The sequence below is a fragment of the Opisthocomus hoazin genome, chromosome Z (genome assembly GCF_030867145.1).
Source record: "Opisthocomus hoazin isolate bOpiHoa1 chromosome Z, bOpiHoa1.hap1, whole genome shotgun sequence".
In the NCBI taxonomy this organism is placed as follows: domain Eukaryota; kingdom Metazoa; phylum Chordata; class Aves; order Opisthocomiformes; family Opisthocomidae; genus Opisthocomus; species Opisthocomus hoazin.
The window spans coordinates 26,036,954-26,064,580 of NC_134454.1; the positions used below are offsets into that span (position 1 = coordinate 26,036,954).

Genomic DNA, 27,627 nt, shown 5'->3' on the forward strand with positions numbered 1-27,627 from the left:
TTCCTTTTTCCTTCATTCCAGTTAGCAACCAAGAATATCAAATAATTGGGGACGGGAGGGAGAGGGCAGTGTTTTTTTCACTATCACCAAATTGAAACAGTGCACAAAACCATTTCTTCTGGGCTGCAGAGGGACAGGAAGGAAAGCAGCCTATTAAGTGTCCTTTTAGACATAAATTGTAACTGATAATTTTCTTATCAGTTTCCGTCGTAGTCTTCCCCTCTGGCCCTGCTCTCTGGAATACAGCATCAAACTCAAGGTCCCAGACTAAAAAAACCCTAAGCATCCTAATACGACAGACTGTGCAGCCTGAAGATTAAATGAGAAGGTGTCAAACTGAAGAATGCCATGCAGACCAACATGTGAGCAAACATGTCAGTAAGGAAATGTAGGGGAACTTGGCCCAAACGGGACCACACGGCTCCAGACATACACAGCTCCAGGAAGCTGTCGTCCAGTGTATTCACGTTGGGCTGCAGATGAACAATTTTTGTTTAGCTACATTTTAAGCTCACTGGAACACAGACGTCTTTCTTGCTCTGTGTATGCACAGCAGGTAGCACTGTGACATGGCAAGAGGCAGTGAATGCTGCCTGAACACTTACAATGAAGAGTAGTACTGCAGATAATCATTCAGCCCAGACCAGGTAGTTAAAACCCTATTTTCAGAGCCATAGCTTGTTCAAGACAATTAAGACAGAAGATATTGAGCAAAATGACATGCCGTTAAGTCTTTTTATTAGTATTTATTGTTGTTATTGTTATTCACACTTAGACAACTCAATTACATAAAGTTATTTATATGAAGAGCTCTGTGTTGATATCATAAGGTGAGAAAGTGTACACACCACACTGAACCATTCTGTAGATACAGTGAAGTAAGACCTTTGATAGAAGGGATTATTTCCAAGAGCCTATCTACAAATAAAGGTAACTTTCATACTATATACAAACTTACATTCACGGAGAATACACCGACTCAGAGATTCAAGTGTTTCATCTAGGGAGTAATGATCCACACACATAAACACACAAGAAAAACTGGAATTTTCAAAGGGTTACCTGGACTGGCTTCCATGGCAATGTATTTTTTTTTAAGTTTGAAATGAGTAAGATGGGGGACTTCTTCAGATTTTTCTTTCAATAAATTTAAAATGAAAAATGAAGGAGTATGAAAATTACAAAGTCAAACAAACAAGCTAAAAAAGCTTTATTACAAAAATAGCATCTGATTGTCAGTTATAACATGCTACTATTATTTTCACATGACAATACAGTGGCCTGATCTTGCCATCTTGTGTGACAGAAATAATTTCTACTCATGTAAATCAACTCCCCAGAGTCAGGATTGCAAAATTAAAACTGTGTAGCAGAGATCTTGATAATGGAAATGAACACAACACCAAGCAAAATCCCCCTTTGGCATTACTTAATTTTATGGGGGATTAAAAGAAATGGTTGATTTCTGTTGGATAGCCTGACCCTGAAAACTTAAACTCTTCTTTAAAGCAGGCATGACAGAAGTAACGCATCTCTTATAAACTTACTAAAATATGAGGAGCTTCCTGTACCGTGATCTCAGTGGGAGAAAGCATTAGAGTAACAGGATGATTTAATTGCTTCTATGGGCCTGACTCTGCAAGCATTGTATTCCTTCTTCTGGGGTGAACAACGATGGCAGAATTGACCCCCTGCCGCAAGGGCAGCGTGCAGCATTTTGTACCGTCCCACAGGGAAGCTCAAGAGTGTGAGCAAACTCCGCCTGACTTACTCACAGCTTCACTAAGGCAAAACCAGATCCTGCTTTACTGTACATTTATTTGACAGTATTTTACATTATACCTTAAACAGAGACATGAAATGGATTCTTTACTTTGAAATTAATGATCCCCTTATTTAGAAACCCCATACTAGTCTTCTGGGTTTTTATGGCTTCTTTTTGCGTTAAGACAACTATGTGACATAAAATAAAAGTAAAAAAAACCAGTAAAGTGCAAGGTCTTTAAAAATGCATACAAATTTCATTGTTTGGATTGGTTTTGTGTCTGATGCGCGGTGAATTTACAATAAATCTACATAAATGTACAGTTCATTTACCAATGTCGAATTACATAATTTCTTACTCAGTCTTGTCCTAGGCCACTTATGGCTCACGTAGGAATCATTGGCCAGTTGTGTGTCTGTTCCACCCATGCTCTGAGTGGTTACATGGCTTCTAGGCTGGGGCTGACCTGCATCCGGCTGGCTGGGAGCATGGGCTCAGTGCCACACTAATGTGACTACATGGCTTCTGGAGAAGACATGGCTTATGTCCAGCCAGGCAGGAGCACAGGCAGGGGAACGTACAAACTAGCTGCTGCACCCATCCAGGCAGACAAGTCCTGAGATGCCATACACCAACACCTAGCAACACACAGCAGATCTACAGGACAACGTGCCTGGACTATGGGGCTGTGATCCATATACGATTTCTGTATTGGATGGGTGCCCTGAATTGCATAACTTCATTCTGGAAGTTACTCTCCCCAGTCCCAGTAGAAATCACAGATGTCTCAATACTGATATTCTTGTAACTGATGGCAACAGATCCAAGAACGGTCATTTTAACATCAACCAGGAATGAAACCCACATCTGTTGGAGGGCTGGAGCAGGACTCTTCTCCACACTGTTGAGTGCATACTATCTCATTTGCTAATCTCAAAATCACTTTCTGCAGATACGTTTCCAGCTGCAAGTTCTTGCATCACACTTTCCAGGAGTATCAGGAAAACAAGAATCAACTGCTCAAATGAACTAACAGTGCTTCTTTCTCAGTTAATTGTGGCATTGTTATTTACAAGAGGTAAAATGGTTTCCAAGAATACAAGTGGATGCAATTTTTCTCTTTGTTACATAGCTCCTAGGACAATTATGCTTGCTACACAAGTGCATTTATGAAATACGGGATCCTAAGACAAAAATCTATGTGTTGCTCAAACTAATGTCAGAAATCTTCCAGATTTCAGTGGGACCGTTCCTGGAGAAGGGATTATTTCTTTGTTATAGATTAAATAAATTCATCTGATACAGACTCATATTTGATTCAGAACAGAAGTTATATGGACCACAAGATGCTATTTTAAGGGAACTACTGCTGAAAGAAGAACAATTAAAAAACATTGTATATCCCCTTTTTCGCAAAATAGGTAACGAAGTAAAAGACAAGCAGAGAAATAATCCCTTAAAAACCACCCAAACATTAAGAATATTTCTAAGCATCTATTTTTTACAGTACTTGGATTAACCATGTTTAACCTACTGCTTTGTGGACCTTCATATCCACACACAACAGTACCATGAGTGACAGTGACCATAAACTACTTCAGAGTAGCATATGTGGAAATTACATGGTAGGTTCATTGCCATTATAAACATCAAATGACATCTAAATAAGCTTCTCTGTCACTCACTGTGCTTTATGCTTCGTGCAGATTGTGCAGACAGCCACATCAATTGAATAAATAAGCAGAGGCATACAGACACAGAGAGCCTGTCTGCGATACAAGAAAGCACTATCTTTCAGTAGAATAGTTAATTTAAAATACACAGAGCTTTGCTGAAAGATTTTTCCACGTCTACATGTAGTTCTCAGGGAGATCATCCTCATATCACACTTTTTATCACGCTTTTATAGCATTTACCCTACAGATTCGACGATGGTGGCTTCTGCAGAGGGAAAACAGTTTTGTTGTTGTTGGTTTTTTTTTTAGCGGAAAACAGCAAGTACTTGTAGGACTCCAACGGTATTTTGTACTGATGGGGCCCATTCTTTTCTTTAATTCCAATGAAGTTAGTGCAGAAAATCTTTAAAACAGGTTACAATCTTACCCACGATCCTAAGCAAATGCTACTGGAAATCCCTTCCAAAAATTATGTCTGACATTGGTGAGTTGGTACCACAGAGAGTTGGCTATTTAACCTGAAGGTGCATTCTTACCTTCCTCACTGTGTTTCCAACCTGATGTTGTCCTAAAAACAGTACGCTAGAACAGGATCTTCATCATAACAACAATTTCTGTATTAATTACTGATTCATGCTTCATAAGGAGTATGTGGACAGCAGCATCAATTGCATAAATGAACACAGGCTTACAGGCAGGTGGAAGAGGCCTCAATGCCGACCAACTTGCTGTAGAATTTGGGTCGTTTGTGGAACCAGATCCTAGTGAAGTCATTCAGAACTTTGACTGAAGAAAACAGAAATTTAAGTTTGACTTGTAGATGTACAATGCTGAGAGATGTTCATGGATCCCACACTGATACAGTTATGAAAAATGAGAAAGACTTTATGCTGGGAAATTTGCTGTCAATGTAAAGTAGAAGTGTCCTAGCAAGTGGTGGGCCTTTTTGGCAGCATTACGCCTGGACTGCTTATGGACATCCAGTCACTGGGTTGCTGCAGCTCTCAGCTGTTCTCTCAGCACTCCAGTTTAAGATTTTTGAATTCCTCCGACACAGAATAAGGGGACATGCCTCTCCCTTCATCCCATTCCTCGCTTTTCTCTGCTAGCACAGCTGTTGCCTTATAATCAAAGAGCACATCAGCGTGCAGGCATCCTGAAACACTTCACACCAGTGGCTACGTACAAAGCTTCCTCAGTAAGTACAACCAGCTTTCACAGCCAGACCCCACAGAAAGCACCATACAGCTGAAATCTCTCCTATTGCCTCTGGAGCTGAGCTGCCACTGAAAGCACAGTTACTCAGCCACTTGAATAATGATCTGCCCAGCAGGTGCAAGGCAGTGGGAGCCATGAGGTGTCTCATTCCTAAGGGGAAAAAACTACTTTTAATACCTTCCAAAACAAATATGTTGACAGGGGCAAGCAGACACGGGAAAGAAATGAGTCAGATGTATTTTAAGACAGTATACAAATGCCATTGCAGGATAGCAGACCTTAGCCTTACACATAAAATTCTTTCTTCAGGCTTTGGAATGAAATATCCCCAGTGTGTAGGACTTCTGATCGGTTACCCTTTTCTCCTTGCCTGCTCTCAGTGAGCCAGCAGTCCCTGCTGCTGCTGCTGCCCTCACTTTGCACAGTGCACCAGGATGCTCTTACAGCTCTCAAGGTCAGGCAGGGCTTTTTCCTTTCCAGCATGGGAGTTACATCATTCTAGCCATGAACTCATCCAAAACAAAACAAAACAAAAAAAGAGTAACGAACTGAACAGAGATCAGGCTCTTACCCTTCATTGGTTTCTTGATTTGAAATGTCAGAGCAGTGAATCTGGGCATCTTTCTGTATTGTAAGTGCCCGTATACACAGACCTATCATCATCTCGCAGAGCCTCTTTTTTGCTCTGTCTTATTCTGCTCACTTGGGAAAGGATCACTTGTTCTGAGCACTATCATCAGAAAGAAAAGCATTTGGTGACTCTTTTGGAACAGATTACACTGTGGCTTCAGCTCTGTATTTTGGGACACCTGTTTCATTTGAGCTCAGCATTTGGGTTACAGACTTGCTTTTGCAAGACTGCTGTTCTTGTCAGTAGAGGGCACTGTGGGTATTTATATACCGAAATTTCTATTCTGTACCCACGTAGAACCAAGTGCCAACAGGTGGGCAGCACTATTATTAAGGCAGGGGACAATTTTGGAGCAATGAAGGATCTTAAATAGAGAGACAAATTTTTGCTCACAATGAGACAAGCTCACACTAAAAAGCACTAAGAAGCAAGAGATGTTGCAAATGTAAGGTTAAGATCAAATATTGATTCTGAATGTAGCTAGGGCTTAATACCTTAGGACAAGACATGAGTAGCAGACATTGTAACTTCTAGTTTTCTTACTTTTGTTCATTAGTATCTCACTTTTTTCTTCATGATATCAATAATATTAACATTTGAGTAATTTTTAATATGTATTTTTTACTGTTTTCTCTACCATTGTTTTCTGTCAAGTCCTTACTCTCTAACCAGATACTGTTATATACAAACACATATAACAGGAAAACAGTAAAGGACAAAGAGGATGAGTGAGAAGCAAACAGCATGGAACACAGAAAAACTGACACGACAAAATGTGCTGAGCCTTCTGCTACACAGCTGTGAGCACGGCATTGCCATTGTGAGCACAATATGAATACAAAACAATGCTGAAACAGGTCACAGAAATGTGCTGAAATTTCATGAACTCTAACTGCACAAAAGACTTGAACAAACAAAAGACGATTATCTGAAATAATTCCTTAACACCCATTCCAGTCCTACCATTTTTTTTTTTTAATCATCCAAACTACAGGAAAGATGAACACGTCATTGCTTTTTTCCTCATTTTTTTGTTCGTTTGGCCTTTATCCTTCTCACAGGATTTCACTAAAAGAATACTGCACTTTCACTCCTTCCTGGGCTTCTTTACACATTCACACTTCCAGAAATACTGAAAATTTTTCATGTAGGTTTCCTGCAGCTCCACTATATTTAAATCGTTAGTTTCTCCTACCTAGTTTTAAGATTTACAAAAGCAAATATGAACTGCCCCAGCTTTTTACATCAGCTGAGGATGTCTTCCAGCGATGGCTATATGTAGCTGTGAAGGTCATTACACTCCAAGTAATAGCGAAAGATAGCCTGTAAAACATATATCCACTTCAGCAATTAGGCTGCAACTTTACAACTACTTCTATTTCCTCTATGAAATACTATGCATAAGTAAATTAGCCTTTTTCTTCTGGCATGAAAAGGCAAACTCGTAATGATAACAGCATCTGAAAGCCATTGGTACTGTTGTCGGTATTGCTGCATTAGAAAAAATGATGTGTTCACGTAGTAGTTCTACGATCTCTGCATGCTGCGTTGCTATTAGAGAAGAAAGAGTATCCCCATTCTGGTCTTCGCATGTGAATGCAATGAAAATCTGCACCGGTTACAAAACGGCCTGGCAGCGTGGTCCCTTCAGTGCCAGAGCCAGAGTTTCTGGAATCTGAAGTTTTGCAAGATGTAATAAATCACCATTAACATCCTGTTGATTGCCTTTACAGACCTGTGATGCAGAGGATCAAAACACTGATGAACTCCCTGGCTTTGCTGAAATCATGTCATATAAACCCCCTCATACGAAGAGATGCGCAGGCTCTTCCCTGTAGGTGACTCACGCACTCGGTATATGCTTTACACTCAAGAGTTTCAGCAGATTATCAGAAAAATCCCATACCAGGGTGTGTATCGAGTGGTCCCTCCTCATAGTTAGTATCAGCATTCCCCTTAGAAGGTGAGAGCTTTAAGAACTGAGTACGCTGCACGCTGTGTGTCTGTCTGTGTATACTACTACAGAGAACGAGAAGTCTGCAGGTAGGTACCATAGGCATAGGAGAAGCAGTAGCTTTCACCGTTTCCGTGCGTGCCCAGCATCTCCAGTACTGAGCACGGAGGATGTTCTGCAGCAGACAAAGACAACCTCAGCACAGCTGGACTCAGCCCTTCACGTGTGACTGCACTGTCCAGCAGCGGTCATTCTTCAGCTCTGAGATCCACCCTTTGTATCCTTTTTGTTATTTCTCACTTTTAGAATTGAGGGAGAGGGAATTTAAAAATCCATGGGTTATTCTCATAGAAGATTTCCATTGTGGCTTTTTTTGCTGTTTCATTTTGATATATATATTATTTTGAATAAATATATATAGTTTGTTTTTCTTTTCTCGAGAAACAGCACTTTCCACTAGATGGAGACAGGACACTGGATCACTTTGTCCTCCAGGAGAACACTGACAATCAGGAACACAAAATAAAGCCCAAACATGAGAAAGCCCAGGATTTTATTCATCCTCCACTTGCAGAAAGCGATGGAAAGGATGACAAAGAGCAGCATGATGAAGAGGAGGACAATGGCACAGAACAGCCCATTGCTGCTGACTGTCACTGGGGCAAAGCTGTTAATCGCAGCATACAGGAGCCACGGTAGAGGAAGGCTGTTAAGAAACAGAAAAATAAATTGGAAACATTGAAGAGGTGCAGAAAGGGCCACTACAAAGTTTCTGGAGGCATTTCAAAATACAACCAGAGTCTTCCTGCATAAAGTGAGGCAGGAAGAGTTTCAGCTCTTCTAATATGCACATAAGTCTGTCAGCTTGCTCGTGGTTCTTGGGGAGAACACATGGGATTTAGGCTCTCCGCTCTTCCACCAGTTACACTGATGAATTATATTTCCATTGGCTGACAAATCACTTGGTATCCTGTCTGTGAGCTGGAAGACCCCTTTCATTTGTTTCTGGATTTCAGACCATCTGTGGAAGAATCTGCTTTCACTCTGTTTCCAAGAGCCTGCATGACAGGAGGGCGGGTAGTGTAATGAGATGTCCTTGCCATGAAGAACCAGGACTCTGCAAGCCACTGCGCCCAAAATTTGGCCCTTAAAAGCCTTGATCCACATTTATTGTATAAACCCTTGTTAAAATGTGAACTTCAACTGAACTACAGCTTAATTTCTGTTTGTGTATTTGCTGTCACTGCAGTTCTCATCTCTGATGCCACAGAATGAGGCAACATCCCTCTGGAAGATGTCAAGCTGAAATAAATATTTAAGCCACTGATTGGAGCTTAGCAGGCTTAGAAAGCATGAAGAGAGCTGTCAGAAGCTCACACCATTCAGACTTTGAATAAGCAGCTCAACAGAGAAGAATTTATTATAGCCTCAGAACTAACTACATCAGTCTACAGCTCAAATGCACCATTTCTGTTGTAAATACACCAGGTCTAGCATACTGGTACAGGAGAACAACATTTCTATTGGCAGGAAGACTAAAAATTTTAAGAAGAGTAAGAAAGCATTGCAAAAGAGAAAAGTTTTGTGATGCATCCTACGTGCTCTAAGTTGAAGAACATGGTAGTGAATAACATTTTCATATATTTTGCAGGTCTGCTGCTTACAGATGTTATTTCAAACACTCCATGTTTCTGGATTAATAGAAAAAAGTGTCTCAGTTTTTCTGCTCTGTCCAAAGGTACTGCCACTAGATAACAGACGGAGTTAAAAAGCCATTTACCATCCACTCTAACTTCAGGAACCCTTTTTTGTACCTGTGCAGCTGCTGATATATTTTCAGCAGCAAAACCAACGATCTGTTCTATGACTAGGCTGTTTGGGACTGTGACTCTGGCTAGACCGATTCTTCTGCATCTGTGATAGCAGGAAACAGCCGAACATGGAGAAACTGAGAGTATGGACATGACTCTCAGTGTCTCCATCCTGTGTTAAAGATGGGAATGTGGGAATAGAGACAGAGTTTGTCTGTGCATTTCCTGTACATTTTTGAAATACTGAGGCATAGATTACAACATTTCTGGACCTTATCTACCTTGGTCTCAAAAGGTTAAAAACAAATTTTAATTCGAACCGCATGCCACACACCATTATCCTAGAGCTGCCATGAAGCAGTAAAGTGTAAATAACACATTTCGGCACAATCTTACATTGCTTCACATTGTCAGAGCTATACAAAGGGTCCTTTGTGTTAACAGAGAATTGGCTTGTAATCTGGGACTTGCCAGATATATAAAAAAATCACATGTCAACAACAGCCTAAACGAGCTACACAAGCCAATGACATTCTGTTTTTATTACAGCAAACATGTTCAATACTGGAGAGGCAATGAATTGTTCCTGATCATCATTTACAAAGAAAGCTTTAGTATAAGCACAATGAGTAGTAACGTTAGCAAACAACAGCAACCTGACAAACTCATAAAAAGCATCAGAAATTCCTTCTTGGAGCAACGCTCTTGCGTACTTTTTTAAGTGCAATTCACTTGACTAGGCAGCTCTGCAATGTATCAAAGAGAGAACTAGGCAACAAAGCTGTAACAATTCTTTCATGCAAATGTTTATAAACTTTTGAGCACTTGAAATAGTAACATCCCACGCATATTTGCATCACGCTCCTTTTTAAGCATCAATGGCATAAAACTGATGAACGCAACACCTTGGCAAAACCATGGCAACATGCTAAGAACAAAAGACTTGTTAAAACACACACAATTTTCTTGCTGGAGGACTTACCCCACTGTGATGTCAAATATGTTGCTTCCAACAGAACTGGATACAGCCATGTCCCCCAGACCTTTGCGTGCTACAATGACACTGGTAATAAGGTCGGGAATGGATGTGCCAGCAGCTAGAATAGTCAATCCCATGATTTCTTCGCTAATACCAATGGTCTCTCCAACCTAAAAGGGTTTAAGCAAAAACAGCAGAAAAATGTCCTGTGGTGAAGAAATTTTTTCTGCTGTAAACCTCTTTAACCAGTATTATTTTCCTGGAGCTTGCCAACTAGGTTAGAGAATACAGGCAAGATCAGAGAATTACCCGTTTTCACAGATTTCCACATTCTTCAGGAGAAAGACTGTCAAATAGAACAAGTAGGTATTGACAAGTGGTTACTGATGGCTCTGATGTTACCAGAATGATCAGGTCCTGTGGGCAGAACAACCACAGCTCTATGAACTACTTTCCGTTTACTGAGCAGTGATTTACTTCATACATGGTTACAGCTCCTAAAATAAAGCACTACGCAGCAAGAGATAGATGATGGACTCTGATTCTAAACGATCTCTCACAGTGCAAAACACAATGCAGGGCTTGTATTTTGTATCAGTATCACCTTCTTACCTGATGTGCCCACCAGACCATTAAGTAAGAAAAAAACGCAATCCAGCTGATAGAGCCAAAAAATGTGATAGGAAAAAATTTTCTTGACCTCTGAAACAGAAACAAAGAGAAATAGTGAACATCTATGTTGAACCTGACATGCTGTACTAGTACTTCCTTCTCAAAATGAGAGTTGTCTCTTTTTTTTATGGTCGCCTGTTCTGACCAACTATTCTGATCAGCATCAGATGATCAAAATAAATGTCAAAAATAGTAAGAAACTGACTCCCTACACTGGTATACACTTATCCATGCCTCATTCTTCCAATCACTTCAGCTGTAAAATGACACCTCCTAACAACTTGTATGATGAGTGGCAAGCTTTGGATTGTCATTTGTATCATATTCTGTTATGCCGCAGCTTTCATATGTGTTTAACTGAAGGGGGGCTTGACTTCTAAATTTATTAACAACTTCATGCTTTTCCAGCAAGAATGCCTTCAAGTTGCTAGAACAGATACCCATATCTTTCATTTATACATTAATAACTTCATGCAACACATTTCACTGTCAGTATAACACAGGCTGCCAAATGACAGAGCTAAAAAATTACACATTTAAAATTTATTACAGCATTTACTTTCCTTGCGAAAACAACCCACTTTCTCAATTCGAACAGAAAATACATTAAGCACGTTTGCCATCCTTTGTTTTGTAAAGAAGTTTGTTATAAAAACACGTAAAGCACACTCTGAGGCCCTTCAATGAATTAAAAAATCTGCATGACACCAAAGCAACTTCATTTTAATTTTCAGTGTTTCCCTTACTAATGTGAAACTTTGAATAGATAGTATTCTTGCAGCCAATGGATCGGTTATATTCAAATTAATGATTTATTTTGGTTTCTGTTCCTTCCAGTCTTTTGCATCATGCATATTTTCTATTGGCTAGCTAGATCTGTGTAACAAAAAGAGATCAAGTTAACTACTAAAGGAAAGAAACATGACTGCAGTACTGTACCATGCAATCACTGTCTAAATCAAATTAGTGTTTAAAATGAAATTTGTACTGTGAATGAATACAAGAAGTCTTGAACAAAACCATGATCTTTATGGGTATCGACCTTCTGAACAGAGACCCTCAGCCCAGACGACTTCTGACATGCCACTAGCAGAGTCCTACAAATTTGCATGAACAACCAGTACGACTGCTTGTGGAAGTTAAGTTATACCACTTTGAATACTTCTTCCAGCTGCTGCTCAGTCGTGCACTACCTTTTCCTGTTACATCCCCGCTAAACTGACTTCCACTTTTTGCTCTGCAGGGGCCTCCAGAATTTTTGGGAAGCACACCTTGCCTGTACCTCTCTCCACTGCAGGATGTACCTGTGCTGCACCAGGAGAGTCACTAGGCTGTGGGTCATTCCTAGGTGTTGTGGGAGCTGACAGGACTGCAGGGTTTTCCCTGAACATGATGTCTGGAGAGAAAATACTGTTTGGATTTTGCCACCTCAGCTTGCTCAAGCCATGATAATGCCCTCTTTTTTTCAGGGAGTTTACGGAGCTGCACAGCCAACTTTTCTTGTATAACAGACACAAAAGGCATTTGTATGGGACAGCCTCACATTTAGGAACTGATCAGCATGGGTGGCTGTGTACTAAGAGGTGCGCAGTGAATTGGGCTGGCCATCAGAGCTGGTCATGTGGGAATGACACCGTCTTTTGTCAGCTGAACCAGCAAAGAGTGAGGCTGGTCTGCAGCTCATTGAAATTGTGGAGATTCTTTCTGCTGATGTTAAATGGAATGAGATCAGGTCATTACTGATGGGAAAAAGGTAAAGTCAGCAATGGCAATTGTGCACACTCATCTATAGCCAGGACAATTAAAAGGTCTGTATCTGCTCCAGCAGCAGGTACAGCTGTAGGCGGTGCTGCAGAACACCTACTCACTCCCTATGGGCACTCTCCATAATGCTAAATGGCCTGCTGAAAACTGAGTTCATAAATATTGACTAACATGACCTATACAACTGCATAACTGGAACATATAGGAACACACATTAAAGATGGTACAGGTTTAATAATGCTCCCGAATCCCCTCATATATAAATAAATAACTGAACTTCTGTTGGAGGCGGAAAATCATTCCAGTATGTGTTTTAAATGAATTACCTTTAAATATAGGCATAAATAGCCACAACGGCACCTAGAAACATCCTTTTCATATAAATTCCATTACTGTCACAGGCACTGATTCTGGAACTGCCCAGGGTACTTTGGATGATCTGCTTCTTAACTGCTTCTTAACTCTTTACAGAGCAAAGACAGTTATTTTTTCAAAACAGAGTCCTAAATTTTTATCAACTCAGAAAATCTGATAATGAGCTTCTGATGTTTAAACCTAATCAGCCGGACTTTTAATTTTAAAATAAAAACTTTACATACATTAGGGGACAGAAGACCTTAGTCTGAAAAGGAACACAATTCGACAGGAACACAAAGATGCCTGTTAAAATAGTGATACGACATCAGTGGGAGCAGAACTGAGTCCGGAAGGGATAAATGAATCTAAAAAGCCGTTTTATTTTTTTAAACTAAATAGCTAGCACTTCTTTTTCACGATTCTTAGTAGTCAACTCCTTCCGCTTTCAACCTTTTTTGTCTTCCTTGCAAAAACTGGGATGTTCTGGCAAAACTTATGGTGAATGAGATGATGAAGTGGTAAGCTTGTTGCAGCTGGTCACAAAATCTACACAGAGCACCTCGTAGCAATGCAACTTGAATAATCACTATACAACACTCAAAAGCATACATTGGCTTATGCAAAACTAATACAGCAAGAGCTGTACTGGCCAGTAACAGCTCTCTGTCAATGCAGTTAAATATACCAAATGGTTCTTGCAAAATAACGAGACATTGGCTATCTGACTCAGACACACACGGAACTCGGATGGCTCAGAATTGTAAGTCAGTAACTTTGCAGCATGTGTACTTCTAGCCTGTCTTAGCCAACCCTCTCCCAGGAAAATTAACTGATAAGCAGCAGTTGAAGACTAAGAGTACTTAAATAGGCTTAACAGCTTAATCACCTATTTTAAAAGGGGGAACATTTAAACTCAAAAAGGGCAAAATTTAAAGCTTGTAGATATTACAGGTGGTGAAATGAAGAATGGACTCCATAGATGCTGCTATATAATTTGCATATAGATGAAATTTTTAAAAAGCAGTAATGAGGGTGCTGATTCTGCTTCTGATGCTGCATTTTATCTCCAGAGTATAATAATAATCATGCTTATTTTGTAACTAATGACAGCATTCTTCTGAGATTTATCTCATTGCAACTCCCTAGCTCTTGGAAATACAAAGAGTTGCCAATTCCAAGCATTTTCCTAGCACAATTAGTCAGAGACAGCAGACAGCAATACTTCTCTCCACCTTTTCTGGTAGCTGTTATGATGGTTGCCTTGTAAAGACAGAGCGCCCAGTTTATTACCAGTTGGTTCTGTTGTGGTCATGGTAACCGACAAATGAGAAAAGCCATGGCTCATTCAGTTCATATGCTATTTTCTTTTAACAAAAGAGAAAGAATTTTGCAGTTTCTCTGGAGATTGGTTGGACTGGTACTGTTCCTGTCTATCAGAAATCTTAAGGACATTTTTCTTTGTACATATTGATTTCATGCCAGTGTCTGAAAAAAAAGGACTTCAAGTAGCAGGAATGATCCACGTATGAAGGTTTTTCTTCTAAGAGCCTGATCCTGAAAGATACTGAGTGCGCAATAATTTGCAAAGTAACTGTCTTAATTTTAGCCAGTATTATTACCAACATATTTACCTTTAACCTGAATGAATCATATATTTGTCTTGTACGTAAATTTATCTGCATTGCAAGCTTTGATTTTCCTTTCAAACTTGACAGTGCTTAAATCTGATTACTCAGAACCTACTCCTGTAACTGGATCTGTGCAGGAACATCCTGTCCTTGTCCCCTTGGTAACAGTGCATCTCTGCGTGGTAACGAGAGTTCATGTAAGTTGTATCTCTTTGTTGGCAATGGGAATTTGCAGAGATACAACGATCTGCCCCATATGGGTCCAGTGACAGCAGGACTGGAGCCCCGTTAGCCATTTTTCTGGCTTGTAACACAAAAGGATGGAAAGTGCTGTATGGCTATAACAAAAGAGATGGTGCTCAATGTCTGCCACTGACCCACTGGGCCACCTTGGTCACATCATTTTCCTCTCAATCTTTCAATATCCCTTACTGCAGGAGGTGCACAGTTACATTTGTGACCTTTGCAGAGCCACAGGGGATATAAGCAATTAGTACAGGAAAAATACCCATTATTGTTCAAAACACCTCAACAAAAATTCAGGTACAAAATTCCCCTAGGGCACACCTACCTCTGGTGTACTGCCAGCAACATTACTGATGTTACAGCAAGGATTTTAATATGTAGTGGCTTAATGTGAGCAGGTACTATTAAGGCACTAAACACACATTAAAACATGTCAGCTATTGAATCAACTAAGAGTCAGCTGACGTAATCTACACTAAGTATATAAAAATCTGCACATGCGTACACCAGAGTATAATAAGGCAGGAAGGATTTTGCTAACTTTATACTCAGAGACCTTGTGTATGAAATGATTTTTCTAGGGCTTCTGGGACTCATGGAACTAAATATAACTTGATACAGTACAGGTAAATGCAGTCAAACTGCCTCCATTATGTAGGGATAAAATATACTTTAGGAAAGAGGCTCTAGGAGCAAAGGAGAATCATTTTTGTGAAGTGGACACCTACAGAGTATGTCAAAGGCTCCATATGGTCTCTCAAGTCAGTATATAGCACACAAGTGTTCCTTTTATATATCCACATGCCAATCTGAGCATCCTGATGCAGAATATGGATTTCTGACTAAAACTACCACACTTGCAAATCAAGCACCAGACAGTGGACCTACCTACAAAATCTATTTAAGTATTATTTTAGGTTTAACTTTTGCCTCACAGATTTCATGGAAAGTTGTTTTCTGATGCACATGCTGAGCTGTGATACTGGGTTTTGTTCTTGTTAGGAAGGGAATAGCGGGGATGGCACACAGGCATAAGTGAGAATATATTAGAGACAAACATACTAATGGAGCATCCTTGAAAAGTTAGACAGTTTATGCAACCATCTGGCTAATTCTTTGATACCAATGCTCAAAGTAAGCAGCTTGTCATACCAATACAGCCTGTTACCTCCTCCGTTATTACTACATGTAATTACCAACTACATTACTTTTAGTTCTGTATGAAAAGCTACTGCTTTCAGTGAATGAAATTTTAAAACTCTGTTGCCCATTGACGTATCTGGCATATACAACTGTGCTTATCTTTCATGTTACAGCAGGGTATTTTAGCTGGAGGATGTCAGCATGACAGTTCTGTTGTGAACAATACTAGCACTAACAATCACACGCATCACAGAGTTGCACGCGACTTCTTGAGCTATTAGCTTTCCGAAACCATTATTCTAGCAACTGCTCTCATTTGTACAGTACAGAATATTGGGTAAGGCTACATGTCTACTGATGTTAATTTCAGATTTTCAAAATTCAAAATAACACACATGCTTATTTCTTAGAGGTCATTTTGGGCAAAATTATTAAAAAATTACAGGAATGGCTTTGAATGATAAGAGGAGGTCATAAATACAGAAATAAACAACCTTGAAATTCCTGTAGTGTGCTCTTTATGTTATCAAAAAAAAGTGTTTACTAGAGTTGCTTGAAAACTTTAAGGAAAAAAAGGTTAAAGATTGGAAGGGAAAATGTCACTTTATATCCTCTGAGAAACCTTTATCCAAAAACAAATCAGAGTCTTATTTTAGCTTGTTTCTTGCAGTGAATTGCAGCTTTTCAGTGCATAGGATGGGAAAGTTTTTAGTGTGTGTGAGGAGGAAAAAAGAATTCAGAGTGTTGATTTATAAGCTTATAATCTATGTATCCCTCTCTTGCAGCAGTTTTGAACGTATTTTTGATCCAGAAAGGAAAAGAGATGAATACATTACTAAAGGATTTTTTCAGCTCTTGAATTTTCTTTTTACTTTCCGTGACTTGATAACTTGTCACATTAAGTCATTTGTATCAATAATCTGTCTTAAATTACTTCCAGCTGTGTCTAGGAAAAAACTAGCAAGTATTTTACACATAGAAGGACTTACAGATCTTGTTCTAGCATGAAAATAAAAAGATGATGAGTAGAAGACATAGATCTAGTAGAACATGCATTTAAGAGAAATGCGTATTATTATTTTTGAACCACAGAGAAAATTTAGACAGTCTAAAATCTTTCCAGTCATACCCTTTAGGGCACTGCAGATGGACAGACTTCCTTAGCACTTCTGTGACACTCAGTGGAGATCTAGAAATGCAGATGTGAAGGCCCTGAAGAAGTTTTAAGAGCTTTCACTTTGTGTCATAAAATATTAGTGAATAGGAATGGCAGTCTTTACAGAGCTATTACCAACCAGTTGCCCATAAGCACCCATTTGAAGATATGAAGACTGATGCTGTGACCTCTTCTTCAAAGAAGAAACTGTTAAAAAAAATAATGAGCTCTACTTTCACATAAATCCACTACAAGCCCTTTTTGGCATTTAGTTAGAGAGCCACCCTGTTGTACAGAACTCACTGACTTCACACACTGACTTAACCACAGTTACTTACAGGGTTTCTGACATCTGGGAGGGAAGCCCACAGTGGAAAAACAATGGGTAATACAAGAAGGTAGGTGAGCTGCTTGCGTGGGGTGTCAGGCCAGGCCAGGCTGAGAGGCTGGTCCTCATCCTCTTCATTCTGTAAGAAAAGCTGCGGTGAGCAGAATATTGAAGTGGACAAATGAGGTTAGGGATTCTTTAAAGAGGGACCCTGAGGACAGGGCTGTGTTTCAGTGAGAACCAATGGGATCCGAAAACATTACTTTAGCACCACACCTATCTAAAAACATTAGCCAGGACACAGTAAAAAGATTTTGGCCAGACTATGAGGTAACCCTGCAGTACAGGCTGCCTGAAGACATCCGTTTGCAGCTATGCTGACAGCGATGCTGGTGCTTCGGAATGCACGGACCAGTGTCATGCCTTCTCCCTGAAGGGGAACCTTGTGACTCTGGTACGTCTTCCCACAGACTCTACCTTGGGATGTGGGCTAGTCTAATAGGTGATTAACTCTCGTCTGGATTGCATCAAGCCTGGCCACATAGATTGACACAGGGACAGAGACTGGGATAGAGACAGAGATACCTGTGTGCATATGTCTATACACACATAAACTTATACGCATATAAAAAGAAATATATATATGTGCATATATATGTATACATATATCTAACATTTCAAGCTTTTGTAACTTAAAAAGTTACTATTTAAGATATACATATACATATACATATACATATACATATACATATACATATACATGTATTTTCTTGTTCATAGGACCGTAGGGTGGTTCAGGCTGGCAGGAGCCTGGGGAGCTCCACTGCTCAGCCGGCGAGCGGGTCAGACCGGGCTGCTCACGGCTTTGCCCAGTCAACCTATGAAACCACCAAGGATGGAGATGGCCCAACATCCCAGGATCTGGCTCCACCGCTGGGCTGTCCTCCTGGGGAAAAGACTTCTTATCTCCAGCCTGAATCTCCTATGTTTAGACCAGCCACAGAGCAGCAGTCTTCTTAACAACTTGGTGCTAAAACTAAAGGAAAGACATTACTCTCCGATTTGTGTAGCTGATTTTCACATCAGTCTCTAGACCCCTTTTATGTGCATGCTGTTCACCTGACATCTCTATTACAGAGTAGGTGTATAGGGACCTTCTCCCACAACAGAGGACCTTTTGGCTGCCACACACTTCCCTTTTCTTAGACTGCTTCTGCTAACAAAATGGAGCCCTCTCAGACTTCCGCAGAAAGAAAGCAAAGCAAGCATGTTTCAGTCTTTTGGGTGTACGTATTAAAATCACTTTTTAACTTTTAACATAGGTAGGCAATGTCTCTAGAATTGTACATGGATCTAACTTAAACCACAGAATAAGGCAACGGAAAAAATTGCCTGAACAGTTCTTTCATACAGGTGTGTGTAATTCAAACTCTGTTAAGCCTGTGGAAAGATTCCTAGAGAGCTCAGTGAAAGCTAAAGAAGTCAAAAAAAGAGTACCTGGCGAAAACTGTGGTTTTTTGAGAGTATGCGAGGCATACAACTACTTCTTCATGTAGTGCTGTTATTTTCTTCTTTTTCAAAAAGATAGTAATTGAGAATTCAGTCCTCTGCAGTGTGCAGGTTACTCTTCCCATAAATTTATAATACACGTCTCTTGTCACTTCTTGCCCTGTTTCAAGATTGCTTACATAAACCTTATGACAATGCTATACGAAGCAGCCATTTGAATGACCATGTCAGTTATTTTTTTCTAAGCAAAAGAGTTATTGATGAAATGTCACCATATGTTGGTATTGTTCATTAACATTTTCTACTTACTGCTAATTTTGATTAAAGAACTGATCTTAGTTATTCCACTACTATGAACTCCTGAATTGTTCAACTACTCAGCTCCCTGAACTGCTCAGTATCTGCAGCAGCAAGCCCAGCTCTTAGCTCAGGCTCTTCCACGATGACTGTATCACCCAACACCGATGGACTGGAAGCAAATCCCTACTTGCCTCTTGACACATTGACAGGCTGCAGCTACTTTGACAGTTATGTGTTGAAGTCAACAGCAGACAATATTCTTTTAACCCCTACACTATGTGAAACTCCCAAGTTGTATGATTGTCAGATGACAGCAAACTGAACAGGTCCTAATAGGTATAATCATTAAAAGATTTTTAAAATGTACATAGGCACAATTTGTCACACACCACACAGTACTCAAAAGGCTCCTGAGGAGCTTGAGAGGTTAGCTTTTGCCTTTAGCTTTCAGCTCTTTACCAAAGCAGGCACATGATCTGTACTTCACTGCTGCAATCTACTGAAGCCTAACTTTTGGAGGACTGTGCTGTGCAAGAGTTTTTGGGGCTACTTCCTAAAACCAAAATCCATTCCTTTTCCATTCTTGCAGATGCTGTTGGGGTGGGAAAATCAGTATCAGATGGACGCTCCGCTTTGAAATATCACAACTGAGGTAAAATTTGAGCACAAAAGGACCAATTGAAGGGTTACCTAGGCAACTCTTTCTCAGTGGCCTGAGTATAATTCAAGCAGCAGACTCAGCTGGAATAAAGCTCCAGAAATGACTGCTTCATAAACATCACTGAGTGACAAAGTACTTCCTGAATTGCCATCTTCAGAGATCAGTCATGATTAACAACTGTATTTAATAACAACAAATGCTTTACATTAGTCTGAGCTTGCACAGAAGTCTGCAAAACGCACAGAAACTGACACCTAAGTTGGTTCACGCAGTACTATACCAGTACATAGCGCACTTCAGCACTGGGCTACATTCTGGTCTTGTGTCTTTGTCAAACAGCATTCGGCTAGCACAAGCACACAGGCAACATGAGTGGCTGTAGCAAAGGACCACAAAGAATTTCATATGGAGATTGCCAGATGTCTCCTGAGAAACCTTGATCCATCTCTTTGAGACCTGTTCACCTTCAGGTTGTCCTGCCTCATCCCTCTCCCCAAAACAACTATCCCCAAAATGCAAGGCCAAATTCAAGCTCACAGTGCAGTAGGGCAAACCCCTTTTCCTCGCTAAACTCCAGGATGCATTACAGATGCTACAAACTGGATCTCCATTTCCTATTTTGTAAATCATAATCAGCATCTGATTTTCAAATGCTGACCTTCCAAAAATCAGTGGAAGTAAGGAAGTTCAACCTATTTGTAAATCTAGCTTCCATGAATTTCAAAGCAAAGCACTGAGGCTGAAGACATGAAAGGGAAGTAATTTTGGCAGGTATAAAACCATGCAAATGTGAGTATCATGCTCTGGACTAAGCAGTAGTGATATAAAATGACTCAGCACAGATTTATGGCAAAGACTGCATGCACTGCCTGTGGCTCCAGACTATCTGCAATGCACATGCTGAATACGCATTCTCACAGTTCATAGAAACTAATTCCGAAACTATAGTTTTGATTTATTTTAGTGCATATGATGAAAACTCAGCACTTGCAATGTTCAGTATGATTCTTTTCTGAAATGCCAAGAAGAAAAACATAATGTAACATGATATACACACTAGAATTTGGTTGCCTAAACATGCACATGGTCACGCTATTTTAGATACCTTCTGGTATATCACTTGACCTCCACAGGCTCCATCAGAAGTGGAGAATATTCTGCTCATTTATGTCATACATGGCACCACTATGCAAAAACCCCCATTTGTCTAGGCCAGGTCAGCTGGTACTATCTGCTCATCTATACGCAAATGAGTCCCACACCAAATTCATGCCCTGCTATGACTCTGTAGCTAATTAGCTTTAAAGATACTGAACATACAGGAAAGCTGCATTAGTTGGCATTATGAACTCTGATGATAATCCACTATCTACATAAAGTTTCGTGTGAACCTAGATTTAACTGCTGTCACAAAAACACAGGTCATATTACAGTCAAGTAAACCTGAAGCTGTACAGACAATCATGGTTGTCCTGTATTTCCATGTTCATTTTGGTGAACTGTCTGAAAGGATTGTCCAGAACATGTTAACGAACATAGAACTGAACAGTTTGCTTATTTTAATACAAATAGCATTAATGCTAATTGTTCTAGATAGTAATTAAACATATCAATACAATTCCTGGCAGAAATGTCTGGAATGAGTATCACTTTCTCTTAACCACCATGATCGTCCCAAGACCTCTTCCCAGGCAACACTCAACGCTGATGTCTGGTAGATAATACGTGATTTGACAAAGGTGGCAGAGGATAAAGCAGGGTAAAACCTCTACAGTTTTTTATAATATGGTGAGACTGATTGGACTGCGAAGATAGAAACAGTGATACTAAGTCAGACCAAAGGCCGATTTACACCAGCTGCCTGTCAACCAACACCTCCAGGTTCTTTTGTGCCAGGCAGCTTTCCAGCCACCCTTCTCCAAGCCTGTAGCATTGTTGTGACCCAAGCGCAGCATACAGCACTTGGCCTTGTTGAAACTCATATAGTTGGCCTTGGCCCATTGATCCAGCCTGTCCAGATTCCTAGCACACTGTCCTTCAAACATTGGTGTGCCACCCCCAGACTTATCTCTAGTGAGCCTGGTTTTATCCCTTTCCCCCCTTCAAATCTAGTTTAAACCTCTTTCAGTAAGCCCTGCTAACTCCTGCGCAAAGATCCTTTTCCCTGTTTGGGACAGATGTATTGCATCTGTTGCCAGCAGGCCTCATGTTGTGTAGACCAACCATAATTGAAAAACCCAGAATTCTGCTGGCGACACCATTCTTGGAGCCAGTTATTGATCTGCTGGGTCTTCCTGTTTTTTCCCTCATCATTCCCTGCAACTGGAAGGATAGAGGAGAACACTACTTGTGCTCCTTGTCCCTTAACGAGTCATTAAAGGTTTAGACATCTTAGCTCTTCATATGTAGTAGTCATTAATGTGCTTCTATGAAATTCTCATTAGCTGTCATAATTCTTCCCACTTTTGATTTATTGTGTTCTCATTTTTTCATGCTTGTGCTTGGCACTATCTTTATGTTATATACGCATTTGCAGTGCTGAATATCATAGGTATACTGATGCCTACATTGGATGGATGTGGTATCGTAGCGCATATTAATCAATAATGATATCCCAATTAATTCTCTAATAGGAAATGCTCCCTTTGCATATTCTACCAGGGTTAATGAGGTACATCTTAAACCTACAAAAAAAATAGTTATGATTCTTTATGTTCAAGAAATGAGACTAGAAATGTTGTTTTGCTTCTTCTTCTCTTTTATACACGTATAAAAAACATTCTTTTCTTTTAAACCAATCTATGTACATTGATAACCCTATTCTTGCTACTTCAATTCTTCTTCTATGTAACTCATTACAAACAATGAGAAAGGTAACAAATCTCTGAAGGCTCCGTCTTTCACAAGTTCTTCATACAAGGACATCTATCTAAAACTTGTCTGCAATCCCACAGAAGAAATCTGTTACTGGTTTGCTCAGGACTGGTCTGACAACTTTTCCCAATCTCCCAAGAAAATTCTTCCAAACAGAGGAAATGATGGTGTGTTTCACATTATATAAACAATACAAACATATGGTGACATTTCATCAATAACTATTTTGTTTATAAACAACAGCTTATAGCAAATTCCATCTGCCAAAGGCACAATGTAGTCACTACTTCCAGCAAACATCGGAAAATCATTGTCTCCATGGATGCTTATGCTCATATTATCTTTGGAAAAACAGTTGGTTTTCTGGCACAACATCAAAATGCATTTTTATACTTTTTTCCTGACAGTAGGACAAAATGGAAAACAAGTACAAGGAACCACCTTCAACCCATCTGAAATACTGAATCTGTCACTATTTAGCAACTCGTGCATATTGTATAAAAGCAATAGCATATGCTATATAAGTTTATATATAATATAATATATTGATAATATAAAAATAATAATTAATATAAATATATAATATGTAATAAAAATAAATAAATACAAAAATAATTCTGAGGATTATTCTGCTAGCCTATCTAAGATGAAGAGCTGAGCTATAATGTTGTACATGCTTGTATATTTCTTATGCATTTTGACTTCTGGTATCATTAATCAATACAGAATTAGCATTACGACTCCAGAAGAAAGGAAACTGCAGACAGGAACTATTTGCAGTTCAATTTGCTTATGCTAAAGTATAGATATTGTACCACCTATGAAAAGGCAGTTTCTTTCTTTGCCTGAATGCTGCAAAAGACTATTCAGCTTTTTTTTTCCTTGGAAGTGAAGAGCTCTGTACAACCCAACTTCTTACAATGAGTGAATCAAGAAAAAATTATGATGTCTCAAAATCTTACCTGTTTCAGAGGTAAGTACTGATTTTCAGAATTGAGATTGTTTTTTTTTTCTTTAGAATAGCATATCTCACATTAATTTATTTGACTAGAAAGGCAGACAACAAAGGCAATTGGAGCCCTACAGTGAACAGCCTCAAGTCTCTGCTTTCTTGTCTGTGACTTGAATCGCTTATTCATCTTCCTCTGTCTCTCATTTGGAAAAGAAAATGTGACAGAAGGTGACCTAGTAAGCTAGTATAGTAGTATGCAATTTCTATGGGGTAATTACGATGGAAAACATTGTCTTTCCTCATGAATTCTTGAGTAAAATTCAAGTAGGGAGTAAAATTAAATCCCTGTGCTTTCAGAATGCATTATTTACATATGGATACTCTTCGTAGGGCAGTTAATTTGTTCTAATCCTCTGTGCACTGTGAACTCACTGAAGAGAGCTACCTTTTGAGTGGAGCCTATGGGAAGGAGCAAGGCTCAGGTAGGTATTTGCTCCAGATTCTGCTATTGCTGCTTGTGTCCTCTTGGCCTCTTGCACAAATTCCTGAAACCACAGCTCCCGGAGCTTATATGCAGTTTTTTATGCCCATGTTACTGCCAGCACTCTTCAGAGAATTTGAAAAGAAATACTCAGAAAGTAATAGTCAAAACTCCAGTCAGCCCACCATGACAAGTAACAGCTATGATGTGATGGAGGTACATTTCCAGAATAAGCCTTTGTCTTCACACCATTTTTCATTGTCCTAGTTTTCAAGTATGTCAAAGTGGTATACAGCAGAAAAAAATGCGGAATAAGCAACTTGAGTAGCCTTGGGAAAATAAAGATCAATACCTTTTGATGGCAGCACCATTCTCATTAAGTTACAAAGAGATATACTGGCAAACAATGCAGGCCATGTACTTTCGACTGAGTGTGGCAACTGAAAAAACGTTTAGGCATTCAAAAAAGTATTTTAAATGATCAATCAAATAGCAGGGATGCTGGAATATATCCCGGCCTTACAAGAAAGGCTGCTCTGATCTCTACCCTCTCTCCACAAAAGAGAAAAGCTTAATATAGCCCAGAATCAGCCTGAGACAGAGGACACAATGCCACTCAGATTCACGTCATGCTAATTCGACGCAGACAAGAGTGAGTAGTCAAGGCCAGGGGAGATCTGTCCCCACTGGGGGCTCTGTCCCAAATTGCAGCGCACCATGCTGCTGCCCTTTGGTGGGGAAGGCAAAACATGCTGTATCACACTGTTCCTCAGGTAAGCAGATTAGATCCAATGAAAACAATAAAGCATCTGTGGTATTTTCCTATGACACACAAGTTGCCTTATATTTTCATGGAAAAGTTACCTCTGACATGGTTGGCATGTAAACATTTTCCAGTGGGGTTTCCATGGAAACAAGTAAAAGTATGCACACGTGTACACATGCGTACATGTTGTGCGTGTGTGTAGGTGGGAGGAAAAGGTGTTAACTTCAGATTGGATGCTATTTTTAGAAAAGCCACAGGTTAAAATGACTATGACTGAACACACTTAATCAAATGCTTGTTAAGAAGGTGGCAGGGGGAGAGGGAGCGGAGACAACTGGACTTCTCAAAAGGATCATTTCTCTGAAGGGCACCCTATAAAACATTTAATGAGATACTCAGAGTTCATTTAGTCTTCTTTCATTTTCTCATACACACGTGGTACCAATCTGTGCAGTTTTACATAACAGAGTCTTCTCCTTTGTGGAAACCTGCTAAAGGTTAAGAGACAGAATGGCGTAAGTAGAACAAAATTCCGGAGGAAGATGCAATATCCAGCATGAGAGAAGGCAATTTATGTCTGTAAATGAAGCAGGAACGTCTTATAGACTGTGTGGTGGGAGGAGGTATTGTTCCCTGCTGTGCTGGTTCGGGGCTGGGAAGGAGACCGCAGCCGTCTGTCCTTCTCAGCTGAGGATCCCGGTTTTATTAAAGTGTAGGTCTGCTGCTGCTTACAGTGGGAGTGGGATTATATGAGTCTTACTGTCTGGGACAAATGACTAGGTTGCTGGGGACATTTTCTGGAAAGTCTTTTTGAATTTCTGAAAGCAGCATCAGGTCAGAGATTATCTTGGCTTTGGCTAACAAAAGGACAGTTGAGGTTCCCTGGAGGAGAGTGGAGTAAGAAGAATGAAGTTAAGGGCCTGAGAAAAAAGGAAAAGCAAGACAGTGGAGTTTGGAAGAGAAAAATGAAGGCATTAAAAGAAAAAAAAAAAAGAAAAAAAGAAACAGAAATAAAGTGAAATCATCTAGTTCCTGAAACCTGGTGAAAGTCATTAACTGACAGTGTCCTTAACTGTCTTGTGTAGTGTTTCAGCCTTGTGAAATTGAAAAAGAAGGAAAGGTGGAAAGAATGAGTCTGGAAAAAATACAAAGATTACCTCAAAACTCTAAAGAAACTAGGAGGGGTCTAAGGAAAACTAAATCATAGCATTTGGAGTATCATGCTTTTTTAAACAGAAGTTTAATTTACAAATATGTGAAAATTAAAATACAGCATAAAAGCTATTTTTTTCCCCTTTTCTTGCACACTTAGCCTGACACCTTCCTTTCACAGAATCACAGAATCATAGAATGCTTAGGGTTGGAAGGGACCTTTAGAGGTCATCTTGCCCAACCTTCCTGCAGTGAGCAGCGATGACTCCTTTCACAAGGGTCATTTGTTCCGCAGGATACTCTTAAAAGAACAAGGGTTTTATAAGTAAGATGGATTTATTTGTATATTCTCTTTGTACTAGAGGAACATATAATTTTTAACGTACTTATTTTCAGACTATTTTAACTCCAATACAGAACATCATATTACTAAAATGATAATGTCTAGGGATTTAGGCCCAGGCTCCATAATCTGCACGAGTGAAAACTAATTAAAAACACTAATATGACTATGCTTGTTTTGCACGAGTGAAAAGCATGAAGACCATAGCGGAACTTGAGAATGCAGGAGAAAGACTTCAATACCTATGCACATTTTCTGTATCCTCACTGCACACATGTTTTAGGAATGCTTGATGACCTGCTATGGAAGTACACACATTTCCCAGCCAACAGTTTTCAGGACATTTTTTTCAGCAAAGGCATATTTGCAACTTGGTTCCTCAAGATGGACAATGTCTCTAACTTTCTCAGTTCTAAATGATCATCCCTGGGACATGGAGGCACTAATGGTAAGTTTTCTTAAGAGATTTTCTAAACAGCACTTACAGATTACAAAACCTTATCTTTGGACATACACAACTGGAAAATCAGACAGAAGCAATATCATACTATATTTTCAAACTCATACTACAGCACTTCTTTTACATCGGAGTAAAGAAAAATCATCAAAAATTCAAGCCACCAGACTGAACTCTACTCTTGGAACAGAAGCAAGTTATGTTCTCAGCGTAAAATGGAGAATACTTGTCACAGAAAGATCAAAATTCAAGAACATTTGTAGGTCAAGTCTGAGCTGTAATAAGTTTGTTCTTGTTGCTCAGCTATAATGAGCAAGTTTTTGAAAGAGAAGTAGAAACTATTGATGAGTACTGGCTGGCGTACTGTCCTGTGCCTTCAGTATTACTTCCCTGAACAGAGATGCTCTTAGAACTGATATCATTGTCTTTGAAGATCTGCTACTTCCTAGGGATATGTAGTATCTGCATGAAGTTTGGAAAAGCCAGGAAGGCTTGGGAGGACAATGTCCAATTTCTCCTTCTCAAATTCTAATCTTCATCAAAGGAAAAGGTCACATGAATGCTGTGCGTGTGATTCTGTTGTTGTCTACACTTCTATAAATCAGCAGTAGTCCTATTAGTGTCCATGAAGTCAAAACATAAAGCAGAAGGAAACTGAACAGCCCAGCGTCAACTTCAGAGTGATGCCATAGCTTAGGAAGGTGTATCAGGATGCTGTGCACAAAAAGATAGGCAATATGTTGAGGAACGGTCTTTGTACAGTACAGAATAGGTACAGAACCTCGCAACAAAGTATGGTCTTAA

The 27,627-nt window shown here is 39.7% G+C and overlaps 1 protein-coding gene across 3 annotated transcripts in view; it reads right to left on the bottom strand.

The window, feature by feature from the left end:
- Window positions 1-726: 726 nt before the first annotated feature.
- The window catches only part of SLC24A2 (solute carrier family 24 member 2), a 120,292-nt gene continuing 93,391 nt past the window's right edge, over window positions 727-27,627 (bottom strand). For all 3 annotated transcript variants that reach the window (XM_075411806.1, XM_075411807.1, XM_075411805.1), the window contains 4 exons: window positions 17,339-17,467; window positions 10,647-10,736; window positions 10,038-10,204; window positions 727-7,950 (listed from right to left, as the gene is read on the bottom strand). In XM_075411806.1, the coding sequence (XP_075267921.1) occupies window positions 7,701-7,950; window positions 10,038-10,204; window positions 10,647-10,736; window positions 17,339-17,467 (636 nt within the window). In that variant the 3' untranslated portion in view covers window positions 727-7,700. The remainder of the gene's footprint in view (window positions 7,951-10,037; window positions 10,205-10,646; window positions 10,737-17,338; window positions 17,468-27,627) is intronic.